This window comes from Vitis riparia, chromosome 5, assembly GCF_004353265.1.
Source record: "Vitis riparia cultivar Riparia Gloire de Montpellier isolate 1030 chromosome 5, EGFV_Vit.rip_1.0, whole genome shotgun sequence".
NCBI classification, from domain to species: domain Eukaryota; kingdom Viridiplantae; phylum Streptophyta; class Magnoliopsida; order Vitales; family Vitaceae; genus Vitis; species Vitis riparia.
In genome coordinates, this window is record NC_048435.1 from 12,324,837 (window position 1) to 12,350,835 (window position 25,999).

The 25,999-nt window shown below is 32.1% G+C and overlaps 2 protein-coding genes across 2 annotated transcripts; one reads left to right on the forward strand and one right to left on the reverse strand.

Moving 5' to 3' along the window:
* Window positions 1-1,145: 1,145 nt before the first annotated feature.
* LOC117915171 (mitogen-activated protein kinase kinase kinase 17-like) lies at window positions 1,146-1,774 on the reverse strand. The gene is made up of 2 exons (XM_034830741.1): window positions 1,326-1,774; window positions 1,146-1,224 (listed from the first exon to the last, which is right to left on the reverse strand). The coding sequence occupies exons 1-2, from the start codon at window positions 1,772-1,774 to the stop codon at window positions 1,146-1,148; spliced, it is 528 nt and encodes a 175-aa protein (XP_034686632.1).
* Window positions 1,775-17,704: 15,930 nt separating this feature from the next.
* On the forward strand, window positions 17,705-22,345 carry LOC117915172 (receptor-interacting serine/threonine-protein kinase 4-like). The gene is made up of 4 exons (XM_034830742.1): window positions 17,705-18,040; window positions 18,810-19,446; window positions 19,579-20,108; window positions 22,283-22,345. The coding sequence occupies exons 1-4, from the start codon at window positions 17,744-17,746 to the stop codon at window positions 22,343-22,345; spliced, it is 1,527 nt and encodes a 508-aa protein (XP_034686633.1). The 5' UTR covers window positions 17,705-17,743.
* Window positions 22,346-25,999: the final 3,654 nt, after the last annotated feature.

The window sequence follows — 25,999 nt, forward strand, 5'->3', positions numbered from 1 at the left end:
GGTGCCTAACAACTTCTTGCAAGGTAAATTAATCATCAAATCCGTTCTTGGCTCGCAAACTTTGATCATTTTAAGACCTTAAGTTCTTTTTGGTAATAGACAAATATAAAGTTGTGTAGCTATCCTTTGGGCAAAGGTTAATTCACAAATGCACGTGTAGAAAAAAGTTGACTAAAATGTTGGAGCATTAAAAACATTTCAACTTAATATGCAATTAATGAAAATTTTCATTATAAGAGAAAACAATTTTCATAATATTTTATTTTATTAATTTTTAAGCTTATTTAATCTTATTTATTTATTTATAATAATTATTATAATATTTTATTATTTTTAAAATTTTTACTTTTCTTATTTTACATATCATCCGATATTAAGTGAGATGTTGATATGTCTCAAGAGCCTCCACGACTTTGAACCATGATTATTATTTCTTTAATACTATTATATCATGTATGTTGTTAGATGATAATTCGAAGGAGCTTCTAAAGACCATTCTATCTCCATGATATATTGATGCATAATCCGATGACTATAAGTTAGAAACCTTTTTCCGTAAATGGATCATTTGTTTTCATATACAAGTGCAAATTTTTAATGGAGCACCTTGCCATGAAGGCTTGTTAGTTACCACATTTAAAGAAAACAAATTATTCACAATTTGAATTCTTTTTTTAATTCTTAGTTACCACATAGCTTTGCTGTAAAGGGTGGTCTTCCAAGCCATAAGCTTAATGATAGAAGCTTGTAGCTATGGATCAAATTGTAGAATCTTAACTTGGATTCTAATTCCGAACCCAGATTTCAAAGCAGGCTGCAAATGGATATGGCAACCAAAATTGTCATCACAAGCATGGATGTCATTGTACTTACAAGGCATGGATGTCATCAAAAGCATCATGAACATTTAGTCTTATTCCATTTTTTTTTTACAATAAAATATTTTGATTAAAGAATTAAAATTTTAGCTGAACAAAATAATTAAAAATGTGTATAACATAATATAAAATAATATTAATATATAGTATTGATTCATTGAGATTAATTATTACTATTAATGAATAAATGATGAGAAAAAATATAATGATGAATGAAATATTATCGTAATAAATTTTATTCCTTTCGGGGAAAAATCTCCTGTACACTCAGGCCGCTTTGTCTGGCCAATCAGAAGCGTTCAAACTACTTGAGGCCATGCGGATTGAGATAATATTGGTGTGTATCCTAGTTATGTACAAAATAATGAATCCAATAAGTGAAGATCAGGACCGTTGGATTTGATGAAAAAAATCTTCCAAAATCTCTGAACCTTCGCCGATGATTACCTGACGGTGAACCAACTCTCCGAAACTGACCAATTGGGCGTCTGATCGGTCACCAGTTGCCGGATTCGGTCCGCGGGAGATGTCCGGGAGTGAGATGATGAATTGAGGTCTCTGTCAAAGCAGGCCTCAGAATCCGGCGTCGGTGAAGGGGCGTGATCGGAGGCCCATTCCGGAAAATCGAAAGGACCTCTTGGGGAAGTGGAGGCTTCGTCGGACTGTTTCAATGGAACAGTCACATCGGTACCGGCGACGAACGGATGATCAAGAAGCATCTCCGCCGTCCATCTCTTTCTCGGATCAAGCAAGAAACACTTTTCAAGAAAATCTTTTCCCTCCTCAGACAACTCCGATGGAATCTCCGGCGATGCTTTCACGCCCCAAATCCTAAACAACAACGCATTCGCATCAGTCCTCGGCTGGCACTGCCACGCTGGCTTCCCACTCGCCATCTCCACCACCGCACATCCTAGAGCCCAAATATCGGCCGCCGCGCTATGCTCCGAACTTAAATATTATACATATTATATTTAATAAAATTTAAAATATTAATATATTTATACTTATCTTTATGATTTAATTTAACATATTAAATATAAAAAGTCAAATATTATTAAATTTTTAATTGTATATTTTAAATTTTATATAATATATAAATTATATATTTATAATATAACTGATTTGATTATTATTCAACCATAGTCCGACTATTGAACCGTAAACTAATATATTTTCTAATTCACTAATTGATTTGATTTTGAAAATATTATTAACATCTCCTTATCAAGTAAACCTACTTATCAAGTAAATTAGTCGAGAAATTCATTCTTGATTGTTAAATTTTGACCCTTTAAAGTATTGAGTTCTTTTTGGTACTTACCATTAATGTTTTTTCATTTTTTAAAAATAATAATTAGTAACTTCAAATAAGTAAATAATTATTTTCAAATAAAAAGTATGTAGCTATCTTTTGGGTGAAGGTTAAGTTACAAACGCACATGTAAAAAAAGTCAACTAAAATGTTGGTGCATTGAAAACATGTCAACTTAATATGCAATCAATGAAAAGAAGATTCTGTTAGACCTAAAATATAAAAATCAATAATATTAATAGTGAATCAATTATTTGTTAACTTTTTTTCTATAATGTGTGATCATATATAAGTACATTTGTGTAAATATTATTTAAGGGTATCAATTGATAGATAGGTGAATCAATTGATTGGGCATCCAAGGGTCTTATGTATAGAAGACTCAAATTATAAATGGGGAGTTAGAAAATTTAACTCATATGAATGTGGTGTTACAACTTTTGTAACCCTATCATTATGAAATTTATTTGGTATATCATGTTTATGAGTAATGGAGGAAAATGGAAAAGTATAACCTATGCAATTATAGAGATGAATTCAAGTTCATAACCCACCATTACCCATTAATTTGTACATAATGGGTGTAAATAATGAGTATAACTCCTATATAGTCTTTGATGGGAAGACTAAGAGATGTACAATTTTTTATAAGTTGAAGTCTCAAGCCACACTCTCATTCTTATGTCTTTTTGTTGTTTTATTTTCAACAACATACACCACACAAGTGACCCATCACTATATGAGAGTAGTGAGTTGAAGACCTTGACAATACAATTCACAAGGTGACTCAGTCTCACTTCATGGATCAAGGTAAAAATATGATCATTATCTTAGTATTTACATTTATTTTGTTTTATGCATCCAAAATTGTTTTTTAAAATAATTATTTCCGCATAAAGTTTATAGAAGTTTGGTTAACAATTGGTATCAGAGCCAATCGATTTTGGATCATAAAACATATTTTTTCGTTTTTTGATTATTGTTTGATCTTATAGACAACTAAAATATATATGATGTGATACATATGAATGATGCAGTAACACACGTTTTCAATGTTTCATGATTTCAATCATATCTATTGCATGATTTTATGAAAGTTGCAAAAATATGATTAGTAATTTAAATGTGTGATTATGGAAATATCAAGAAATAACTTTTCTAGTATGTATGTTTATTTACTTGTTTGTTTGAAGATGGTCATATATATATATATATATATGTGTGTGTGTGTGTGTGTGTGTGTGTGTGTATGTGTGTGTTGTTCAACTTATGAAACAAGTGTTGATCAACCTAACGGAGGATCATCACCATATTTGATTATATGACAAGAGTTTAATAATAAAATGTTGATGAAATTTTTACCCAACGGTATTAAACTTCTTTATGTTTCAATACTTTTATTTTAATAATTATGCCATATCTATATGATTTATGAATTATTATAATTCAACCCAACGGAAGGATTATAATAATGTACTTTTGAATTATATGATTGTAGTTCGGTCCAATGAAAGAACAATGATATGATCTCTTATGTTTATGATTAATGTGATATATAACTTAATGTTTGTTGTAGTTAGATTATTGTAAAGTGTGGTGTTAAATATTGTCATGATATAAAATAATTTTCCTTTTGAATTAAATTTTATTTTGCAGCAATGAATCCTACTGCTATTACAGGCTATTTGTCTGGTATTGAACAATTAAGTGGGGCAAATTTTAAAAAATGGAAGGAACAAATTGGAATTGTTCTTGGTTGCGTGGATTTGGACTATGCCTTAAGAGAGCCTACACCCACAAAGCATACTTCTGAAAGTACTAATGAACAAAAGGCTTTATATGAAAAGTGAGAACGCTTTAATCGCATGAGTCTAATGATTATGAAAGGTTCAATCACTCCTGCAATTCGTGGAGCAATCCCAGATTCAGATAATGCAATGAGCTATATTAAATCAGTTGAAGAGCAATTCTTAGGAACTTCCAAGTCCTTGGCAAGTACTCTTATGATCAAAATGATAACAATGAAATATGATGGTCATAGTGGTGTACGTGAGCACATCATGAAGATGAGTGACATGGCTTCTCAATTAAAAGGAATAGACATGACAATTTCTAAAGGTTTTCTTGTTCACTTCATAATGACTTCCCTTCCTTCACAATTTGGTCATTTCAAAATTAATTATAATACTCAGAAGGATAAGTGGAAAATGAGTGAACTAATTGCCATGTGTGTTCAAGAAGAAGAGAGACTTAAAGTGGAAAAACCCGATATGGCTCACCTCACTATTGGTCCAAATAAAAAAATCCTTTAAGAAAGCTAAAGGTAAGAAAAAAAAGCAAGGCAATGATGTATCTCACAATGGGCAAAAGGATGAAAATAAGATACAATGTCATTTTTGCCACAAGAAAGGTCACAAAAGAAGATATTGTTCTGGCTTTAAGGCTTGGTTGGAAAAAAAAGGTAAAAATCAATGCTTAGTGTCATATGAATCTTATTTAGTTGATATACCACCAAACTCTTGGTGGATTGACACTAGTGCAATCATTCACATAACGAATTCATTGCAGAGATACCTTACAAGCAAGAGACTAAGTAAAGGAGAGCGAATCATTACTTTGGGAAATGGAACAGAAGTGGAAATTGAGGCTATTGTCATTCTTCGTTTAATTTTGGATACTGGTTTCATTATGGATTTAGTAGATACAGTTTATGTTCCTATTTTTACTAGAAACCTAATTTCAGTTCCAAGACTTGATTCTTATGGTTATGAATTAAAGTTTGGAAATAATGGAGTTTTCTTGTGCTATAATTCTTGTTTGGTTAGCTCTGACACTTTACATGGTAATCTTTATTCATTGAATTTAGATTGCAAATATTCACAGTCTCTTTTATCTTATCATGTGTATGAATTCTCTAAAAAGCGAAATCAAGTGAATGAAAATTCATCCATATTGTGGTATAAGCGATTGGGTCACATTTCAAGAGAAAGGATGGAACGTCTTATTAAAGATGAAATTTTGACTTCACTTGATTTTTCTAATTTTACTAGTTGTGTTGAATGCATAAAGGGAAAATACACTAAGGTTAAGAAAAAGGGTGCCTCAAGGGCTACTGAATTGTTAGAATGTATTCATTCTGACATTTGGGGATCTTATTCAATTCTAACTATCAATGGACATAAGTACTTTATTAGTTTTATTGATGACTTTTCAAGGTATTCTTATGTGTATCTTATTCGTGAAAAATATGAAGCATTAGATGTTTTTAAGATTTATAAAGCTGAAGTTGAAAATCAACTCAATCGGCGAATTAAAAGTGTAAGATTTGATAGAGATGGTGAATATTATGGTAGGTTCACCGAATCAGGTCAACATCTTAGTGTTTTTGCCTTATTTTTAAGAGAGCATGACATCATTGCAAACTACACAATGCCTGGAACACCAGAGCAAAATGGTGTAGCAGAGCGACGAAATCATACTTTAATTGACATGGTGAGAAGTATGATGAGTAACTCAACCTTGCCTAAATTTTTGTGGGGTGAAGCATTGAAAACTGCTGTTCACATTCTCAATCGTGTTCCTAGTAAGGCTGTACCCAAAACTCCTTATGAGTTATGGGTGGGAAGGAAATTGACTTTGAATTATTTACATGAATGGGGATGTCTAGCTGAAGCTAAAATTTTTAACCCCCAAATAAAGAAATTGGATTCTAAAACCATAAGTTGTAATTTCATTGGCTATCCTGAAAGATAAAAAGGTTTTAGATTTTACTGTCATGGTTAGGGCCCTAAAATTGTTGAAACTAGACATGCTGTGTTTTTAGAAAATGAATATTTTGGTGGGGGAACTGAGCTTAAAAAGTTAACCTCTAATGAAGTATCAACACCAATGATGGAATATGGTGTAACTCAAGAGGTTTCTCGTAATGAAAAAGAGAATGTACCAACTACAGAAGTATCTTTACGTAGATCACAAAGAGAGAAAAGACCTGCTATATCAAATGACTATGAAGTTTATCTTAATGAGTGTGATTATGATGTTGGCTTGGAAAGTGATCCTACTTCTTATGGTCAAGCCATCAATAGTGAAAATTCAACTCTATGGCTTTATGCTATGGAAGAAGAGTTGAAATCAATGAAAGATAATGAAGTTTGGGATCTTGTATAATTGCCCAAAGAAATTAAAACTATTGGTTGCAAATGGATTTATAAAACCAAACATGATTCTAAGGGCAATGTTGAAAGATACAAGGCTAGGTTAGTTGCAAAAGGATACACTCAAAAAGAAGGAATCGACTATAAGGAAACATTTTCTCCTGTTTCCAAGAAAGATTCCTTAAGAATAGTCATGGCTTTAGTAGCTCATTTTGACTTAGAGTTACATCAAATGGACGTTAAAACTGCCTTTTTGAATGGTGACTTGCAAGAAGAGGTTTATATGGATCAACCTGAGGGTTTTTCAGGTTAAAGGCAAGGCACATATGGTATGCAAACTTAAAAAGTCCATATATGGTCTAAAGCAGGCTTCTAGACAGTGGTATCTTAAGTTCCATGAAATTTTCATCACTTTTGGTTTCAAAGAGAATCTAGTGGATCAATGTATATACCTTAAGATCAGTGGGAGCAAAATTTGTATTATTGTATTGTATGTTGATGATATGTTGCTTGCTAGCAACAATATGGGAATGATTTTGGAGACCAAACAATTTTTATCCAAGAATTTTGATATGAAAGATCTTGGTGAAGCATCCTATGTGATACGAATTGAAATTCATCGAGATAGGTCACGTGGATTATTAGGATTATCCCAAAAGAACTATATTGAAAAAGTTCTTAAAAGATTCAACATGCAAAATTGTTCTAGTAGTGTTGCTCCTGTTGTGAAAGGGGACATATTTTGTGAACTTCAATGTCCCAAAAATGATCTTGAAAAGAAACAAATGGACAAAATTCCTTATGCTTCTGCAGTAGGGAGTATCATGTATGCTCAAGTTTGCACTCGACCAGACATAGCTTATGTGGTAGGCATGCTTGGTCGATACCAAAGTAATCCAAGTATTGATCATTGGAAAGCAATAAAGAAAGTATTGCGTTATTTGCAAAGGACTAAGGACTACATGCTTACATACAGAAGAACAAATAATCTAGAGATTATTGGTTATTCTGATTCTGATTATGCTGGCTGTAAGGATACCAGAAAGTCTACATCTGGCTATATTTTTATGTTATCAAATGGACCTATTTCATGGAAGAGCCATAAGCAATCACTGATAGCTTCTTCTACAATGGAGGCAAAATATGTAGCATGTTATGAAGCCACAGGTCATGCAATATGGTTGAGAAACTTTGTCTTAGGGCTTCATGTTATTGATTCGATAATGAGACCATTGAGAATATATAATGATAATAGTGCTTCTGTGCGATTCTCCAAAAATAATAAGACTACAGGAGGATCAAAACACATTGATATTAAGTATCTGGTTGTAAGGGAGAAAGTTCAAAATGGAGTTGTCTCTATTAAACATATTAAAAATACACTCATGTTGGCAGATCCATTGACAAAAGGCCTTCCACCTAAGCTTTTTATGGATTATATTGCACGCATGGGCTTGGTGGCAAGTTTGTCAATTTTAGATTGATTGAGAGTGTAATGCATGTGATCACATTATAATGAGAATAAAGTTCTTGATTATGATATATTGATGATTATTATGTTACTTTTATACATCTATTCTGTGCACAATCTAGATGTTTAAAAGTTGATGGGACCATTGTGTGAATGAATTAGCATTATCACCTTAATGTTGCTAATGTCATAAAAGTCATTGATTGATGTTAATGGAGATGCTAGTACTATAATCCTTGAAGAATATTGTATCGTTGTGTGATCCAATCATTTCAATGATTTGGTGTTAGTGGTTCCATGAAACATAATCTTAATGTAAGGGATGCCTATTTTTGAGAAATTGTTATGGCCATATTATGTTTTAATCTATTACAAATATAATTATGTAGGCCAAGTGGGAGATTGTTAGCTTTTTTCCTATAATGTGTGGCCATATATAATTACATTTGTGTAAATATTATTTAAGGGTATCAATTGATAGATAGGTGAATCAATTGCTTGGGCATCCAAGGGTCTTATGTATGGAAGACTCAAATTATAAATGGGGAGTTAGAAAATTTAACTCATATGAATGTGGTGTTACAACTTTTGTAACCCCATCATTATGAAATTTATTTGGTACATTATGTTTATGAGTAATGGAGGAAAATGGAAAAGTATAACCTATGCAATTATAGAGATGTATTCAAGTTCATAACCCACCATTACCCATTAATTTGTACATAATGGGTGTAAATAATGAGTATAACTCCTATATAGTCTTTGATGGGAAGACTAAGAGATGTACAATTTTTTATAAGTTGAAGTCTCAAGCCACACTCTCATTCTTATGTCTTTTTGTTGTTTTATTTTCAACAATATACACCACACAAGTGACCCATCCACTATATGAGAGTAGTAAGTTGAAGACCTTGACAATATAATTCACAAGGTGACTCAATCTCACTTCATGGATCAAGGTAAGAATATGATCATTATTTTAGTATTTACATTTATTTTGTTTTATGCATCAAAAATTGTTTTTTTAAAATAATTATTTCATCATAAAGTTTATAAAAATTTGGTTAACATTATTATAATAATAAAAAAGAATATGGGTTAGAAAATGTTTGAACTTGAATTTTGAGACAAATGTGCTTTCATAAGAGAAAATATGCCACTTCTACATAGAGTTAATTGGTCCTCTTCTCCCAAAATATACTGATTTTGTTGTATAAATTTGACTTGAATCAAATAAGACAATTTCAAACAATAGAAGCCTTTTCTATCAATTACTTCATAAGTTATCTAGCTTAGAAGAATCAAGTAAGAAACGTAGGTATATTAGAATCCCATCTTCTTGTAAAAAATCTCACCTATTCTTCCTGTTTAGAAAAAGATAAAGATACAAAATTAGTAAAATAATAAAATAAGAAAATAAAATAAATAATCATAAATTTTAAATTAAATATAGCACTTTAACTTTTTTTTTTTTTTTTGTATGGATAATTTTGTCTACTCCACGCTAATTTGCTTTCATTGTGCCCTGTTGCTGGTTTGATTTTGTATAAGAGTGATACTATCATTTCAAATGAAAGTTGATAATGAATATGCTTAGGGATGATAATGGGTTAAGCTTAGAGGATAATCCGCCCGCCCCTCTCCTATTGGAATGTGTATGGAAGGCTTTTATTCAAGTTCGAGATGGGTTTGGAGAAGCTTTTGAATACTCGGATTTGGGACGGGTTTGGTTTTACTCTGCCCTACCTCACCCCGCCCCGTTTACCAACATAATGTGTACCCTCCACCATATACCACATTACACATTCCTTAAAAAGTCATGTGTATAAAAGTATCTTTGAAACCCTAGCTTTCCACTGCTTCTCTTACTCTCCATTCTGTGAAGTTCCCAATGACGCTATCATGTGTACTGTTGATGCTGTCCAACGATGTCACCATCAAGCTAAGAAGGCATCATCTTCTAGACACACCACTGCAAACCCTAGATGCACTTCTAGTGTTGATCTCTAAAGCTCCATTTTTTAGAATCGTAGAAAAAAGATTGATGGGATTTGATTGGTTTACAAGAAAATTGAAGGGAAAAAAAATTGTATGTTGGGATTGTGGGATGGGTTGTTTAATTTTGCATATTCCTTTCTGGGTTTGGGTTTTACCATTTTTTTTTTTAGTTTATTTGTTGAACTGTACGTGTGTTGTTCATTTTGGTTGTTTGAGGAGCCTTCAACTTCTTGGATCTAAAATGGAAAAATCAGAATTGAAGGTGCGGACTGTGGAATCCAAATATCTATAAATTAGAGGTTTAGGTCATGGATTTGAGGGTTTTTTTTTTTCATATGAAGGCAAATGGAGTTAAGTTTGTTCTCTTAACCAATTTTTTTTTTTTTTTTTTTTTTTTTAAAACCCTAGCTGAAAGTTGACTGGAAAAGAAGAGAAAACTAGCAAGGTCACCGTAATAGTATTAAAATATAATATCATTTGGTATTATAATATTTAATCTTAAAAAATGTTTTTATATAGTTAACAACGTAATGCGATTTTTTATTAATAAATTTTAATAAATGTTATTAACAAATAAATAAAAAATTATTTATTAAAGTGTTTGTTTATACATTTTTTTATAGAAAAAAGTAGTGACTTTCTATATAAAATTTAAGAACCTTTAAAGCTTTATATTAGAGTTAATGATTTTTAAAAATAGTTTTAAAAAATCAGATATTAAAAAAATATAGATTTTATTTAGCTATGTGATTTAAAAACAAATTAAAAATAAAAAATAAAAAACCGTTTTTAAAAATTTCTAACATTCTTTGTCTGTGATTCTCTGAAATCAATTTTAAAAAACAAAATGGAATAGATAATAGTTTTTAAAGAATAAATAGAAGTCATTTTCACTAATTTTTAAAAACAAAAAGAAAACATATAAAATTTTAGAAAAACCACAAAAAAAAAAAAAAAAAACAGAACATGATATCATTTTTTTTCTCTCTTCACAACTTAATACTGATATAAAAAATCTTTAAATATGTTATTCATTTAAATTACATGTGTTTTTCTAAAATCTCTTTTAACTTATTTAAAATTTTTCATTAAGCAAATAAATTTCAAATCAAACTACACTTGATACATAAAATTTATCAATTTTCAAAACTAATTTGAAACTCAAAAACCAATTTAATTAATACTAAAAAGTCATGGAACTTTATAACATTAGAAAGTCAGAAACCAAATTTTATTTTAAATGTTTGGGTTATTTTTCTTTTATATATAAAAATTTTGTACAAATTTTTTTATCAGCCAAATAAACTCTAAATTAAGCAAAACTTAATGTGTTAAATTTATTAATGAGTTTAGTAACTTTTAAAAATTAACTTAAAATTCAAATAATGAACCGATTAATACAAAAAATTTATGAACAAAAATTAATTTAAAACGACTTTATTGTTTCTCTTTTACATATAATCATTATTTTGTGATTTTTTAACTAGTAAATAAACTTTAAATTAAACAATTCATTAATAAGTCTAATAATTTTTAAAAGTATTTTAAAACTCAATTAGTGAATAAATTAATATAAAAAATTTATGGACAAAAATTAGTTTACAACGATTTTATTGTTTTTCTTTTACACAGAATCATTATTTTTTGATTTTTTTTTCATTAGGCAAATAAACTCTAAATTAAACAAAAATTAATGTGATGAATTCATTAACAAGTCTAATAATTTTTAAAATATTTCAAAACTCAAATAGTGAACCAATTAATACAAAAAATTATAGATAAAAAATAGTTTAGAACTAGTTTATTAATGTTTCTTTTCTACATGAAATCATTATTTTTTTTTTCACTAGGCAAATGACTTTCAAATTAAACAAAAATTAATACGTTGGATTCAATAATGAGTCTTATAATTTTTAAAAATAAATTAAAACTCAAATAATAATCTAATCAATATTAGAAATTTATGGACAAAAATTGGTCTAGAATGACTCTATTATTTCTATTCTACATAGTAACAGCAGATATGGTCAATATTGTTGTAACTTTGTAACTACTTTGATTTGATTTGTATTTGAATAAGTTTGAATTTCTGTTACTATATTTTAGGAATAGTTTGTTTCCTTTGTTTCAAACTGATATTATGTACTCTATAAATATTCGATAATATCAATAACAAAGAATGCAATATTATTCATATTTGCATCTCTGTCATGGTATCAGAGCGATCTTAACTCCAGTCTCTTCCTCATTTTTTTTTATTTCTTCTTTTTCTCCTCTATAAGTTGTCAACATGATAACCAACTCTGCCACCATCCATAATACCAATGATCCCCATCACACACTGATCACCATTAATATTACAGCTCAAGCTCCCCTCAAACTCACTGCCAACAACTACGTGTCATGGAAACTCCAGTTTCAGACGTTGTTCATAGGTTATGACCTCCTTGGCTACATTGATGGATCAACGCCATGTCCATCACGCACCATCTCTCATAACGGCGCCACAATACCGAATCCAGCCCATATCGTTTGGATCCGACAGGATCAATTAATTCTCAATGCACTTATTGGCTCCCTATCTCCCACCATTATTCCGTTCATTGCTCAGGCTACAACTTCACGAGAAACTTGGACCATTTTAGCCAACACCTATGCCAAACCGTCTCGCGGACACATCAAGCAAATAAAGACACATCTCAAACACATCACCAAAGGGTCACAAAGCATCTCTGAGTATTTACAAGCAATCAAATCCCGTGCTGATGAACTCGCCATTCTTGGAGCACTGCTGGATGAAGATGATCTGACTGATAAAATTCTAGACAACCTCGGAGATGATTACAAGGAATTGGTACGGGCTGTTCAGGCTCGTGATTCTTCCATCTCTTTCGATGAACTTCACGAGAAGTTGTTGAACTTTGAAGCTTCTCTTCAAGCTGGAAAACCAGATCCAGTTTACTTTCCTGCCTCAGCTAATATAGCACATCGACACAGTGGCAATAGGAATGCACCAGGTCGGCGTCCCTCATCAAACAATCACAACAGCAATACAAGTTGGCGCCAATCACAACAATCAATGGATTCTTCTCCTACACCAACCACCGTTGGATCCACTCCTCCGGGAAATCGACCTCCTCCACGACCTTATCTTGGTTACTGTCAAATCTGTGGCATTCAAGGTCACACAGCGAAGCGGTGTCCATCATTTCGTCTTGTTCCAAATCAACCTCCGCTTCTTCCGAATGTCCCACAGCCTAACACCGCCACTTCATGGCAGCCCCGGGCTCATTTTGTTGCAAACACTGCTTCCAATACTTCGTGGCTCTTGGATAGTGGTGCTTCTCACCACGTTACTTCCGACTTGAGTAACCTGTCACTTCATGCTCCATACATTGGCACCGACGACATTATGATCGGCGATGGCTCGGGTCTTCCCATTACTCATACTGGTTCCACTTCACTCAAAACTCCTCAAACAACTTTTCACTTAAACAATGTTCTTTGTGTTCCCAGCATGAAAAAGAATTTAATTTCCATTTCTCAATTCTGTATATCAAATAATGTTTCCATCGAATTCTTACCATCTTCTTTTCTTGTGAAGGACCTTCACACAGGGACAACACTTCTGAGGGGCTCCACTAAAGATGGAGTATATGAGTGGCCTATATCTTCACCATTGCTCGCTTTCTCGAGTCTCAAAGCTTCGTCATTTGAGTGGCATCATCGGTTGGGACATCCAGCATTTCCAATTCTAAAACACATTATTTCCAATAATAAATTAGGTTTATCCTCAACTTTGTCGTCTTAGTATTCATGTAATGCCTGTCTTTCCAATAAAAGCCACAAATTGTCTTTTTCCACTTCGACCATTGTCTCCTTTCAACCGCTTGAAATAGTATTTTCTGATGTTTGGACTTCCCCAATAATTTCTCCTGATGGCTTTCACTACTATGTCATCTTCATCGATCACTTCACAAAATATATGTGGTTTTACCCTCTCAAACAAAAATCAGAAGTTAAAGATGTTTTCATTAGATTCAAAGCCATTGTTGAAAACTATTTTGATACAAACATCAAAACTCTTTACTCTGATAATGGTGGTGAATACATATCTCTTGCTACATTTCTGGCCACAAATGGTATATCTCATAAGACTACACCACCTCACACCCCTGAACACAATGGGTTTTCTGAACGTCGTCACCTTCACATAGTCGAAACAGGTTTAGTATTACTCACTCATGCATCACTTCCTACAGTTTATTGGCCTCATGCTTTTGCCACTGCTGTATATTTAATCAATCGCATGCCAACTCCGTCCCTCAGTCTCTCCTCTTCTTATGAAAAATTTTTGGTTTTGCTCCCAATTACTCCAAACTACGAGTCTTTGGTTGTCTTTGTTACCCTTGTCTTAGACCATACACCTCTCACAAACTTGAATCACGCTCCAAACCTTGTATCTTTCTTGGATACTCTTTAACTCAAAGTGCCTACTATTGTCTTGATCCTTCCACGTCAAAAATATATGTATCTAGGCATGTCAAGTTTGTTGAATCCTTGTTTCCCTTCACTTCTCTTACTCAAAAGTCTGATTGTTCCCAACCCAACACCATTAACTCTTGGATTCCACCGCAACTTTGTGTCACCACTAATCCCTCAGTATCACCACTCAATACGTCAACTGAAGTAGAGGCTCCTCAGCAGTCCCCATGTGAAGTTCTATCACCCTCCACCATATCCATGCCCTCACCTGTTCCATCTCCCATTCCTAACCCACCCTTACCCACACCCACTTTAACCTCTCCTCATTCACACCAAAATTCCCATCCTCCTCCATTGAACCCCCCACCTCCTTCTCACCTTATGACCACCCGAGCTAAGAATAATATCCACAAACCAATCCAAAAGTTAACCCTCCATACACAACTCTCAACACCAATTGCCCTTGAACCAACCACAGTGACCCAAGCTCTCAAAGATCCACAATGGCATCGGGCCATGTCTGAAGAATATGATGCTCTTGTTCGGAATGGGACTTGGGAGCTCGTACCTGCTGATCCTAGTCACAATGTTGTTGGTTGTCAATGGATTTTTCGTATTAAACGACACTCTGATGGTTCTGTTGACAGGTTTAAAGCTCGCTTGGTTGCCAAAGGCTTTCATCAACGTCCGGGAGTCGATTATCATGATACTTTTAGTCCTGTTGTTAAACCCACAACTATTCGTCTTGTTCTAAGCCTAGCTATGAGTCAAGGATGGAAGCTTCGCCAACTTGATGTTAATTATGCATTCCTACAAGGTCACTTCTTTGAAACCGTCTACATGGCTCAACCACAAGGTTTTCTTGATAAAGATCATCCATCCCATGTGTGCAAACTCACCAAAGCAATTTATGGCTTAAAACAAGCTCCTCGCGCCTGGTATCAAGAACTTCGTACTTTTTTACTCCACTCTGGCTTTCAGAACTCTCATGCTGATACTTCATTATTTGTTCTTCACTCTAATGGGCATCTACTCTATCTACTTGTGTATGTGGATGACTTGATTATTACTGGAGATAGTACTTCTTTGGTGGACTGGTTTGTTAACCTTTTAGCTAACAGATTTTCTCTCAAAGATCTTGGTTTGCTATCCTATTTTCTTGGTGTGGAAGTTGTTCCCAACACCAACGGTCTCTTCCTCTCTCAATGCCGTTATCTGCTGGATATCCTTGCTTGAACTAATATGACTCAAGCTAAACCAATGGCCACTCCTCTCCCGACAGGTTCCTCCAGTCTAACACTGCATTCTGGCAATGCTCTTTCCAATCCTACTGAATTTCGGGCAGTACTTGGGAGTCTTCAATATCTCCTCCTTACTCGTCCTGATATTGCATTTGCGGTCAATAAGTTGTCTCAATTTATGCATAGGCCTACATCTGAACACTGGGCTCTTGTTAAGCGACTCCTTCGTTATCTTTGCGGCACTATAGATGATGGTCTTCAGCTATTTAAAAATTCTCCTTTAACTTTACATGCATTTTCTGATGCTGATTGGGCTGGTAATCAAGATGATTTTTCCTTCACAAGTGCTCACATTGTTTATCTTGGTCGAAATGCCATTTCTTGGAGTTCAAAGAAGCAGCGCACGATTGCTCGTTCCTCTACTGAGGCAGAGTATCGCTTTGTTGCTGCCACCACAGCAGAACTTAACTGGATTTGCCTCTTATTACATGATCTTGGTATCTCTCTCTCTACAAGTCCTGTTGTTTATTGTGATAATGTCGGCGCTACTCAGCTTTGTTCCAATCCACTCTTCCATTCCAGAATGAAACATGTAGCCATTGATTTTCATTTCATTCGTGATCAAGTTCAACGTGGTTCTCTTCGAGTTGCTCATGTTGCCTCTGCTGATCAACTCGCTGATGCTCTTACCAAACCACTTCCCCGACCTCGGTTTCTTCTTCTAAAGGCCAAGATTGGACTTCTCTCCCGAACTCCAACTTGAGGGGGCGTAACAGCAGATATGGTCAATATTGTTGTAACTTTGTAACTACTTTGATTTGATTTGTATTTGAATAAGTTTGAATTTCTGTTACTGTATTTTAGGAATAGTTTGTTTCCTTTGTTTCAAACTGATATTATGTACTCTATAAATATTCAATAATATCAATAACAAAGAATGCAATATTATTCATATCTGCATCTCTGTCACATAGAATCATTATTTTCAATTTTTTTCACGAAGAAAATAAGTTCCAAATTAAACAAGATTTAATCTGCTCAATTCATTAATAAGTTTAGTAATTTGTAAAAATAATTTGGAACTCAAATAATTAACTTATTTATACGAAAAATTTATGGATAAAAATTGATTCATAATGGCTCTATTATTATTATTATTTTTTTTTGCACATAATTATATTTTATAAATTTTCTCACTTTAAAAATGAACTTCAAATCAAGTGAAACATTCTATTGAATTTATTAATGAGTATAATAATTTTAAAAAATAATTTGGAGTTAAAAAAATAGATCTAATTACTAAAAACAATAATAGGTCAAAATTAATTGATATATTATGAGTCATTAGCTCACTGTTTTTCCTATACATATAACTATAGTTTTTGAATTTAGATAAATAAATTATAAATTAAGACATAATTAATAATTTAAATTCTTTAATGGATTTTGTAATTTTTAAGAATAGTTTTGAATTCAAAAAAATGATCTACTTAATTGGAGATTAAATCAAAACATTCTACAATACAATGTTCATAATTCAGTGCTAAATATGTACATGAAATGAAAAACTTAACTCATTTACATGTTAAAAAAATTAAATTTTATTTATTATTTATTTTAAATAAAATATTATTAAAAATAATTATTTTAGATTATTATTTAATTTTTAACATGAAAGAGAAAAAAATAAATAAAATAAGTATCAAATAAAATATAAAAATAATTTATTAATTTTAAATTAATTTTTTATTTTTATTTAATTTTTTTCTATTTTTCTTCTCTATTTTTTCCCTCTAATTTTCTCTTAATTTTTCAAAAACCAAACATACCTAATACGAGGAGGAAAACTAAAGAAAGAATAAAGAAAGAAGAGACCATGGAAGGGAAAGCACATATGCGCCTTCTCTCCATCACACAACTTTTCAAGAAAGAGAACCACCTTCCAAGCTACATCTACTAGGTGCTTTACTTCCAGGATAGGGAAAGGGCATATGCACCTTCACTACACCACTCAACTATCCAATAAAGAGGACCACCTTTCAAGCAAAGGCTAGTAGGCGCTTTATTTAATGGGAAGTCTAAAGAATGAAATTTCAATTCATTTGAAGTGCTTTGTTATTTTTTAACTTCTATCTTCCTTGCAATTGTAGAAAACACATCTTTTTTGGATTATCATTTGGTATCATAGTCAAGTTGATCAGATGGTTATCCTAATCCAACCTACCATCCCATTTTTTGAAGGAAATGGATATGATACTTGGAGCGTAAAGATGATGACTCTTTTTATCTCTGAAGATCTGTGGGAGCTTGTGGATAAGGGTTATGTGGAAGAGGAAATTCCAAGAGATGCTATTAGAGATGTACGAAAGAATGATGCTAAGGCATTGTTTTTTATTCAACAAGCAATCTCGGAGAGTATTTTTCCTCAAATTTCAAAGGCAACAAAGTCTAAGGAAGCATGGGACACTTTGCAAACAAAATATCAAAGCACAAGCCTGGTATGCATTATTGATTAGTTACAATGTATTGAATTTTTAGATTCAGTCAAATAAAGTAATTTACATATGTTTCCTACTAATTTGTAAAATTGGAATGTGTTGTTCTAAGAAGGGTTCTGACTACAGATTTATATTAATGGGTTGTTGGATCATTTATTTAGGAGTTTATTTGAGTTTGGTTGCTTATTTAATGGCAAGTATGATGGATAATATTTGGGTTCAACTCAATTAGATTTCTTATCTTTCATCCTGAACTTTTTTTAAGTGCTTTATTATTTTTTAACTTCTCTATTCTAGGAAGGTATTTTTTTCTTATCATTGTTAACAATATAATGACATAATAGATCACTTCCGTTCACTTCACTTTAGTTGAATTCACTTTTATTTGGGAGGATTGAAAGATCTAATAAATACTTAGGCTATGTTTGGTTTCCAAAAGTAAGAAGAAAACAATAAAATAAAATAAAATATTTTAAACAAAATTATTTTTTTCATGTATGGTTTTCTTATAAAAAAAATTAAACATAATTAAAATTAGTTAAAAAATTATTTATTTTAAAATTATTTAACCTTTATACAAAATAGTTGAAATAACTTAAATGAGTTTGAAGCAACGTAGAAATATAATTCATTAATTTTCAAACTATTTTTTATTTTCAATTGTTTCTTTTACTTTTTTTCTTTTCTTTACATTTTCCCTCAAATTTCCTGGGTGCTTCTAACATCGGTGCAGAATTGCTGAATTAACTTGGGTTCTGATTTGAATTAGGTTGCAGCTCAAGATGGAGATGGCAGCCAAACTGACATCCCAGTCATGGATGACTCTGTGTATGAGGCAGCAGCGAAGGGCGACATTGAAGTTCTGAGGAAAATTCCAGAGTCCGAATTTCATGCCCAATTAAGCCCAAAGCATAACACAATACTCCATATTGCAAGTGAATTCGGTAATATAGAGTGTGTGAATTGGATCCTTGATTTGCCTTCATCTTCATCTCTACTGCAACGCCCTAATTTGAATGAGGACACTCCCCTTCACCTTGCAGCAAGGGAAGGGCATTTGATGGTCGTGGAAGCTCTTATAAATGCTGCAAGAGAACCTACCCTAGATATTGAAACTGGGCCTGGACCACATAAGGTTATGCTGAGGATGAAAAATAAGAGGAAAGACACAGCCTTGCATGAGGCAGTGCGATATAGGAATTATTGGGTGGTGATGTTATTGATTAAGGAGGACCCCGATTTTATCTATGGTGCTAATGATTCAGGTATCACTCCTCTTTACATGGCTGTGGAGGGAGGATTTACAGCCGAGGTGAAACTAATCATTGAGAACAGTAGTACTCCTTCTTACAATGGCTTAATGGGTAGAAATGCCTTGCACGCTGCTGTAATATGCAACAACAAAGGTAGTATGCTGACAACACTAATGATTATGTTATTTTCGTATATGTAGATTAAAAAGGAAAATGCATGCCTTTATTTATTTTGTTCATTTTCTTAATTTTCTTAAACTTTTTTTTCCTTTATCTATTAATCAGAAATGACAAAGATGATACTGGAATGGAAGCCAGACCTCACCAAAGAAGTAGATAAGAATGGATGGTCTCCACTTCACCATGCTGCAGAGAGAGGTGATCTAGAAATAGTGAAGCTATTGCTAGAAAAATCAGAAAAGAGTGTAGCCTACCTTAGGAGCAAAGAAGGGAAGAAGACTGCCCTTCATATTGCATCTTTCCACCATCATACAAAAATAGTAGAGGAGATCCTATCTCACTCTCCTGGTTGTCGGGAGCAGGTCGATGATGAGGGCAATAATGTTTTTCACTTTGCTATGATGAAACAGGTAGACCATGATTTTAAACCTAGTAAGTACTTTGACAAGGAGTGGTTAAAGGCGAGAGGACTTGTAAATGAGAAAAATGCTCAAGGAAACACACCCATCCACCTGCTCTCTCTTAATCAAATTTTAGATTTTTGGTTCGTATACAAGCTCAAAGTGGTGGATAAGAAGGCGTACAACAATGAAGACTTGACAGCTTATGACATAATTTTGAGGGCCAAAGAGGACATGTGGACCCCGCATTTCGGCTCATGCGTTTCCCACTCAACGGCAAGCTCGATTTTTGATTTCGAAAAAATGATATTTTATTGATTAAGAAAAATGACTTGGAGTCGCCACTTATTTTTGTTTTATTTTTAAAAGGGTAAACAAAATAAGAAAGAAAAACCCTAAGTGTGACTCCTTACTTTAGAAAAGGTGGTCTGTGAAAAACCGGATCAGGTTCGGGGGTCAGGTTACTTATCGGGAAGGTACGGTACAGACCGTAGCACCCCTCTAAGTCCCTAAAGTCGGGTCTCTACTAATAAAATGAAGCAATCGTGGCAATTGATGAGGAAATCAATGAATACTCAGAGTGATCATGCACACGTGAGAATCTAAACATGCATACCGAAAATGATCAGAGCAGATGTGGATGCGTACCTGGGCAGTGATCCATGAAACGCTATCAAGAAGTGAGGTTAGTGCACAATTAAAGAACAATTGCATGTATGTCAGAGAGTAGGGTAAATCAATCATGTATGATAATCAAAGCAAGCGATCAATCAATCAATCATAAAGAAATCACATATGTTGGGCCCCCACCAAAAGCCCGATCGATCTTGCATGAATTAATCTCACAAATTCCATTATTTTTGGAATTATGAAAATTGTCTCCGTGCTTATTAAAAATTAAGAGAAACATAAAGTTATTTGAAAACCAGAGTGGAATTAAAAACGTTCGAAAGAAAAACTAGATTTTTGAAAATTGGAGTCTCGAGAATTATTTGAAAATTGGAATTTAGGAATTAACTTTAGGAATTGGAATTTAGGAATTAAATTTAAAAGAAATTGGAATGTTGAAAATTATTTGAGAGTTTGGAACTATTAAATTATAAAAATTGGAAACTTGGAATTTATTTGAAGGTGAAATTTTTGAAAAATAAACAAATAAATAAATAAATAGGATAATAATAATAACGAAAATAAGAATTAAATAAATGAATGTGAATATTAAAATTTTTAAATTGAAAATTAAATTTGGAAGTTGGAAAATTAGAATTTCGAAAATTGGGAATTAAATTTGGAAATCGAAATTTTGAAGAATTATTTAAAAATGGAATTTAAAAAAAAAAATAATAATAATAACGAAAATAGTAATTATTAAATAAATAAATGTAAAAATTGAAATTTTAGAAATTGAAAATTAAATTTAAAAAATTAAAAAAATGAAATTTCGGAAATTAGAGTTTTGAATATTAAATTGAGAAAATGAAGTTTGAAAAATTAATTTTAAAAATTAAATTTAAAAATTAAATTAAGACATCAACGTATGAAAGAATTAAAAAAAGAAAAAAATTTGAGATTGGTAGTGGGTTGGTCTTGTCGGTGGATGATGGAAATTACAACATGGAATGATGGTTGGCTTTTATGGATAAAAAAAAAAGAGAAAAACATTTGACTAATGATGAAAACTGGAAATTGAGACTTTTAATGGCACTCTCATTAAATGCTACTCCCAAAATCAAAGGCAAACTAAAGTTAGCATTGGCGGCGTTTTGTGAGAGAGATAAGTTTCATATTAGTGAAAAAAAAAAACGTATACAGAGTGAAACCAAACTGCAACCCATGTCTCTGGTGTCTCATGATGGATAAGACGAAGGCCTTTATCAGCTTCTCAAGCCGGAATCATGGAACAGAGAAAGAGCCAATAGCACAAGTGTATAAACGAACACATAAAGCAACAAAGACATCTAGTAGAATGATACCCAGAATAAAAAATATGGTTCACAATGCACGCACCTGGAGTGCTTCCTGGAGTTGGATTTGCTCCCCCTCCACTCGGCTTTTCTGCCCGCCCCCTCTCTCTGCCAGAATATCCCTCCTCAAGCTCTCTAAAACTCTCCCTCTCTCGTAATCTGCTGCACCCCCATGTTCTCGCACCAGCCCCTCACTCGATCCCCGGCTCTCCCGCTAAAACTCCTTTTTTTCTTTCTTTTTTTTCTGCAGTCATCCCCCCACCTTCCTGTTCTTGCATCAGCAGGTATGGCCCCTCTCTCTATCACCCACTTTCCTCTTTCTTTTCTCTGCAGCCCCCGGTCCTTTCTAGAGAAAGGGGGGTCCCCCCTTGTTTTAAAAAAAAATGCCCAGAAGAGAGCTAAACTCTCCTCCCGGGCCCCCCTCATAAAAGGGGTCTACAGGACATTTCCGGGAAAAAGGTAAGGCTCCCATATAACTTCAGTTATATGTTTATTGGCAAATGCTAGTTTAATTTACCACGTTTCTCATTTCTTTGAGCTGTGTTATGTTTTGTTATTTTTGGTATGTTTGGATTCCTTCAACCTAAACTTACCATCCTTTCAATCATAGCCAATCGATTCATGTTGGGAATAAGATCCATCGCGTAAGCATTAGCTAGTTTCTTATTTTATTGTCTCCAAAGTTTCAGGATGGGATAATAGAGAAAAGGAAAAGAAAGAAATAGAGGAAAAAAATTACAAAATGTTTATTTCTTTTCATTGTTGATTGAGAAATTAAGCAAAAGAAATTTAAATTTAAGGGGAATGTACTTAGCATAAACTTTTTTTTTTCATAAAAAAAAAAAAAAGGGAAATGAGAAGAAAAAATTGTTAGTATCTTTTATTTAGTAATTTTTTTCTTATCATTTTTTCACTTGTATCCAAATGTTGAAAAAAGAAAAAAAAAAACCATTTTTCTTAATTTTTTTTTCCCATTACTTTCCAAAATCAAATGTAGTTTAAGATTAATTTGAGGGAAAGAAAAGGAAAAAGAGAAGAAAATAAAAAGATAATAACAATTTATAAAATTTTCTTTTATTTTATTGTTCATAAAAAAATTGAGAAAAAAAATTAAATTGTTGAGAAATGCTCTCTTTCCAAAAATTTTCCACTTTTTCTAAGGAAAATATTTTAGTTTTTCCATTTTTTTTTTTATATTTCATGAATTCTTATCATTCTATACTTAGTTCATGAAAAACACTAAGGCTATGTTTATTTCATTGTATTTTTTTTTCTATTTTCTTCTCTTAAAATTCTCCCTTATGGTTTCTTTAAGAAATAAACATAGCCTTATAATTTGTTTTCGCTTTTTCTTTTTTTATGACTAAAAATAGTTTTAAGATTTCTCAAGAACCAAACATAACATCAAGAAAACATTTTTTCTTTTCCACATTTTAATTATTTATACTACATTTTAAAGCAGTAGAAGGCGAATAGGATAAAGAGTTAATAAAATTTTATTTTACCTTTTCTTTTTCATTTTATCCTCATGGAATTATTACCTATACCTCCTAGATGAAAAATTATGGTAAAACTAAAGGACGATTGTTTCGTTTATCTTTGTTGTTGAGATCATTGCAAAACATGCATTCCAAAACTTATGAGAGTTAAAAAATAAAAATAATTAAAAATGAAAGGAAAATTTGAACATTTTTCCTTGTTTCTAAATAATTTATGTTGATGTTCAGATTTAAATAAATTGGCACTCATCATACTATTTTTATTAAGAAGTTTTGGAAAACAAGTAGATTAACCCAAAATCTCTAGGAATAAATAAGCTTGATTTGATGTATTTAATTAAAGGTTGGTTAAGTTTGATTGATTTATCACTTGTATCAGATTTTCATTCAGCTTGTTTACTCACCAATGAGCGACTGAATGTGAAAAAAATGGATTCATCAATTGAATTAAATTTAAATGTTCCTCACATCTGATTTCAGGATGCGATCCAATCTTGCTTCGAGAGTGTCATGCCTGAAACTAATTCTTCGTTTTGGGAGAAGGCAACTAAGAGACGGGAGAGAAAGAAAGAAAGAAAGAATACATCTCTCAATTACAAAAACAAGGGGAAACCCATTTGATAGTTTCTGCGCTTATAACAACAGTAACTTTTGCTGCGGGTTTCACCTTGCCCGGTGGTTACAAAGAGGATGATGGCAAGGCAATTTTATCAAAGAAAGCAGCCTTTAGAGCATTTGTTGTGACGGATAGCATAGCCATGGTATCTTCACTATGCGCCGTATTTCTTCACTTTTTTATGACCCTGCACAAACGTGGGAAGTTCCTTGCAAAACACTTAGTTTGGGCCTTTATTTTCACCATGGTTGGGATGGGAGCAATGGCCATCGCTTTCGCAACCGGCTTGTACGCTGTTTTACCGCATTCCTCGGGCCTTTCAGTTCTCACTTGCATCCTCTGCTCTTGCTTTTTCCTCTCCATTGCAGTTGAATATTGTAAATTTTGGAGAGGTACGATTTCGGACATGCTAGACAAAATAATCTTCAAAATCCTTCGATGGGTCTACCGGATCCTCGTATGATCTGGAATCGGAATGGGAATCAAAATATACTCATTTGAATTTGTATTGGAATGGGAATTATGTTTTAAATCTGGGTGGAGTATTGAACTTATTTGTCTGAGCTGAAAACTCAATGGATTCAATTGTGAATACGAATAATGTTAGTATTGGAATTCAACGAGATTTTTTAATCTACGCTATGCAATCTTTTATGAATTGGGGTTGGGCTGGGCCGGCCCAACCTGGAAATATCTTCCACGCGTTCACAATTTTTATAAGTTTATATTGATGAATGATGATGTCAATTTTCAATTATTTTTTTTCTATTATTGATTCACGTCACTAAAATCAAATTTGTTATAAACTGTTTTTGATAATTTTATATTAATGAAATCATTTTTTTTATAAACTATTTTTTCCATTCAATTAAAATTATTTTTTGTATAATTTCATTATGTATAAGATTCGCAGTCAGAATTTAATTTCATGAATCGATTCTTATAAAATTGATACTACTAAAGTTAGAATTGATTATTATCAGCTTAATTTTATTTTTAAAATTTAGATTAAAAAATTAGAACTTTATTCTATAAATTATTTTTAAAAAATTTTGAAGTGTTGTCTTGGATTATAACAAAAGACTTTAATTTTTTGGGTGTCTAGCACTTGAATTGAGATTACCATGACTTACTTGGGTGCCTAGTCATTGTGCTGGGAGGGATTTGAAACATGAACCTCATGATGGAAAAGTAAGAGATAAGCCACCGAGCCATATATCATCACATTACTACATATTTCTGTATAATCCTATAATGGTTTTTTTCCAACGTTTATTTTTATAATAATAGGTAAGAAATTATATAAATTGATTTTTAAAATTTTAAAATAATAAAATATGTGGATATATAGATAAAATTAAATATTATAATTTTCTTTTTATCTTAAATATCTTCAAACTTAAATATTATACATATTATATTTAATAAAATGTAAAATATTAATATATTTATACTTATCTTTATGATTCTATTTAACATATTAAATATAAAAATGAAATATTATTAAATTTTTAATTGTTTATTTTAAATTTATATAATATATAAATTATATATTTATGGGATAATTGATTTGAATATTGTTCAATCATGGATCTAACTATTGAATTGTAAATTAATGTCTTTTCCAATTCAATAAACGATTTGATTCTGAAAACATTACTAACACCTTCTTATCAGGTGAATTAATTAGGAAATTTATTCTTGCCTTTTACACCTTCACTCTTTTAAGTATTTGGTTTTTTTTCTTTTTTTTTTTTATTTAAAATAATTAATAATTACTTCAAATAAATAAATAGTAATTTTTAAATAAAATACAAATAAAAAGGTGTGCACCTATCTTTTGGGTGAAGGTTAAGTCACAGACTCACGTGTCAAAAAACTCAACTAAAATGTAAGTGCATTGAAAACATGTCAACTTAATATGCAATCAATAAAAAGAACATTCCGTTAGACTTAAAATCTAAAAATCAATAAATATTAATAGTAAATCAATTATTATATTAATAAAAAAGAACATGGGTTAGAAAAAGTTTGATGGGGGAATTT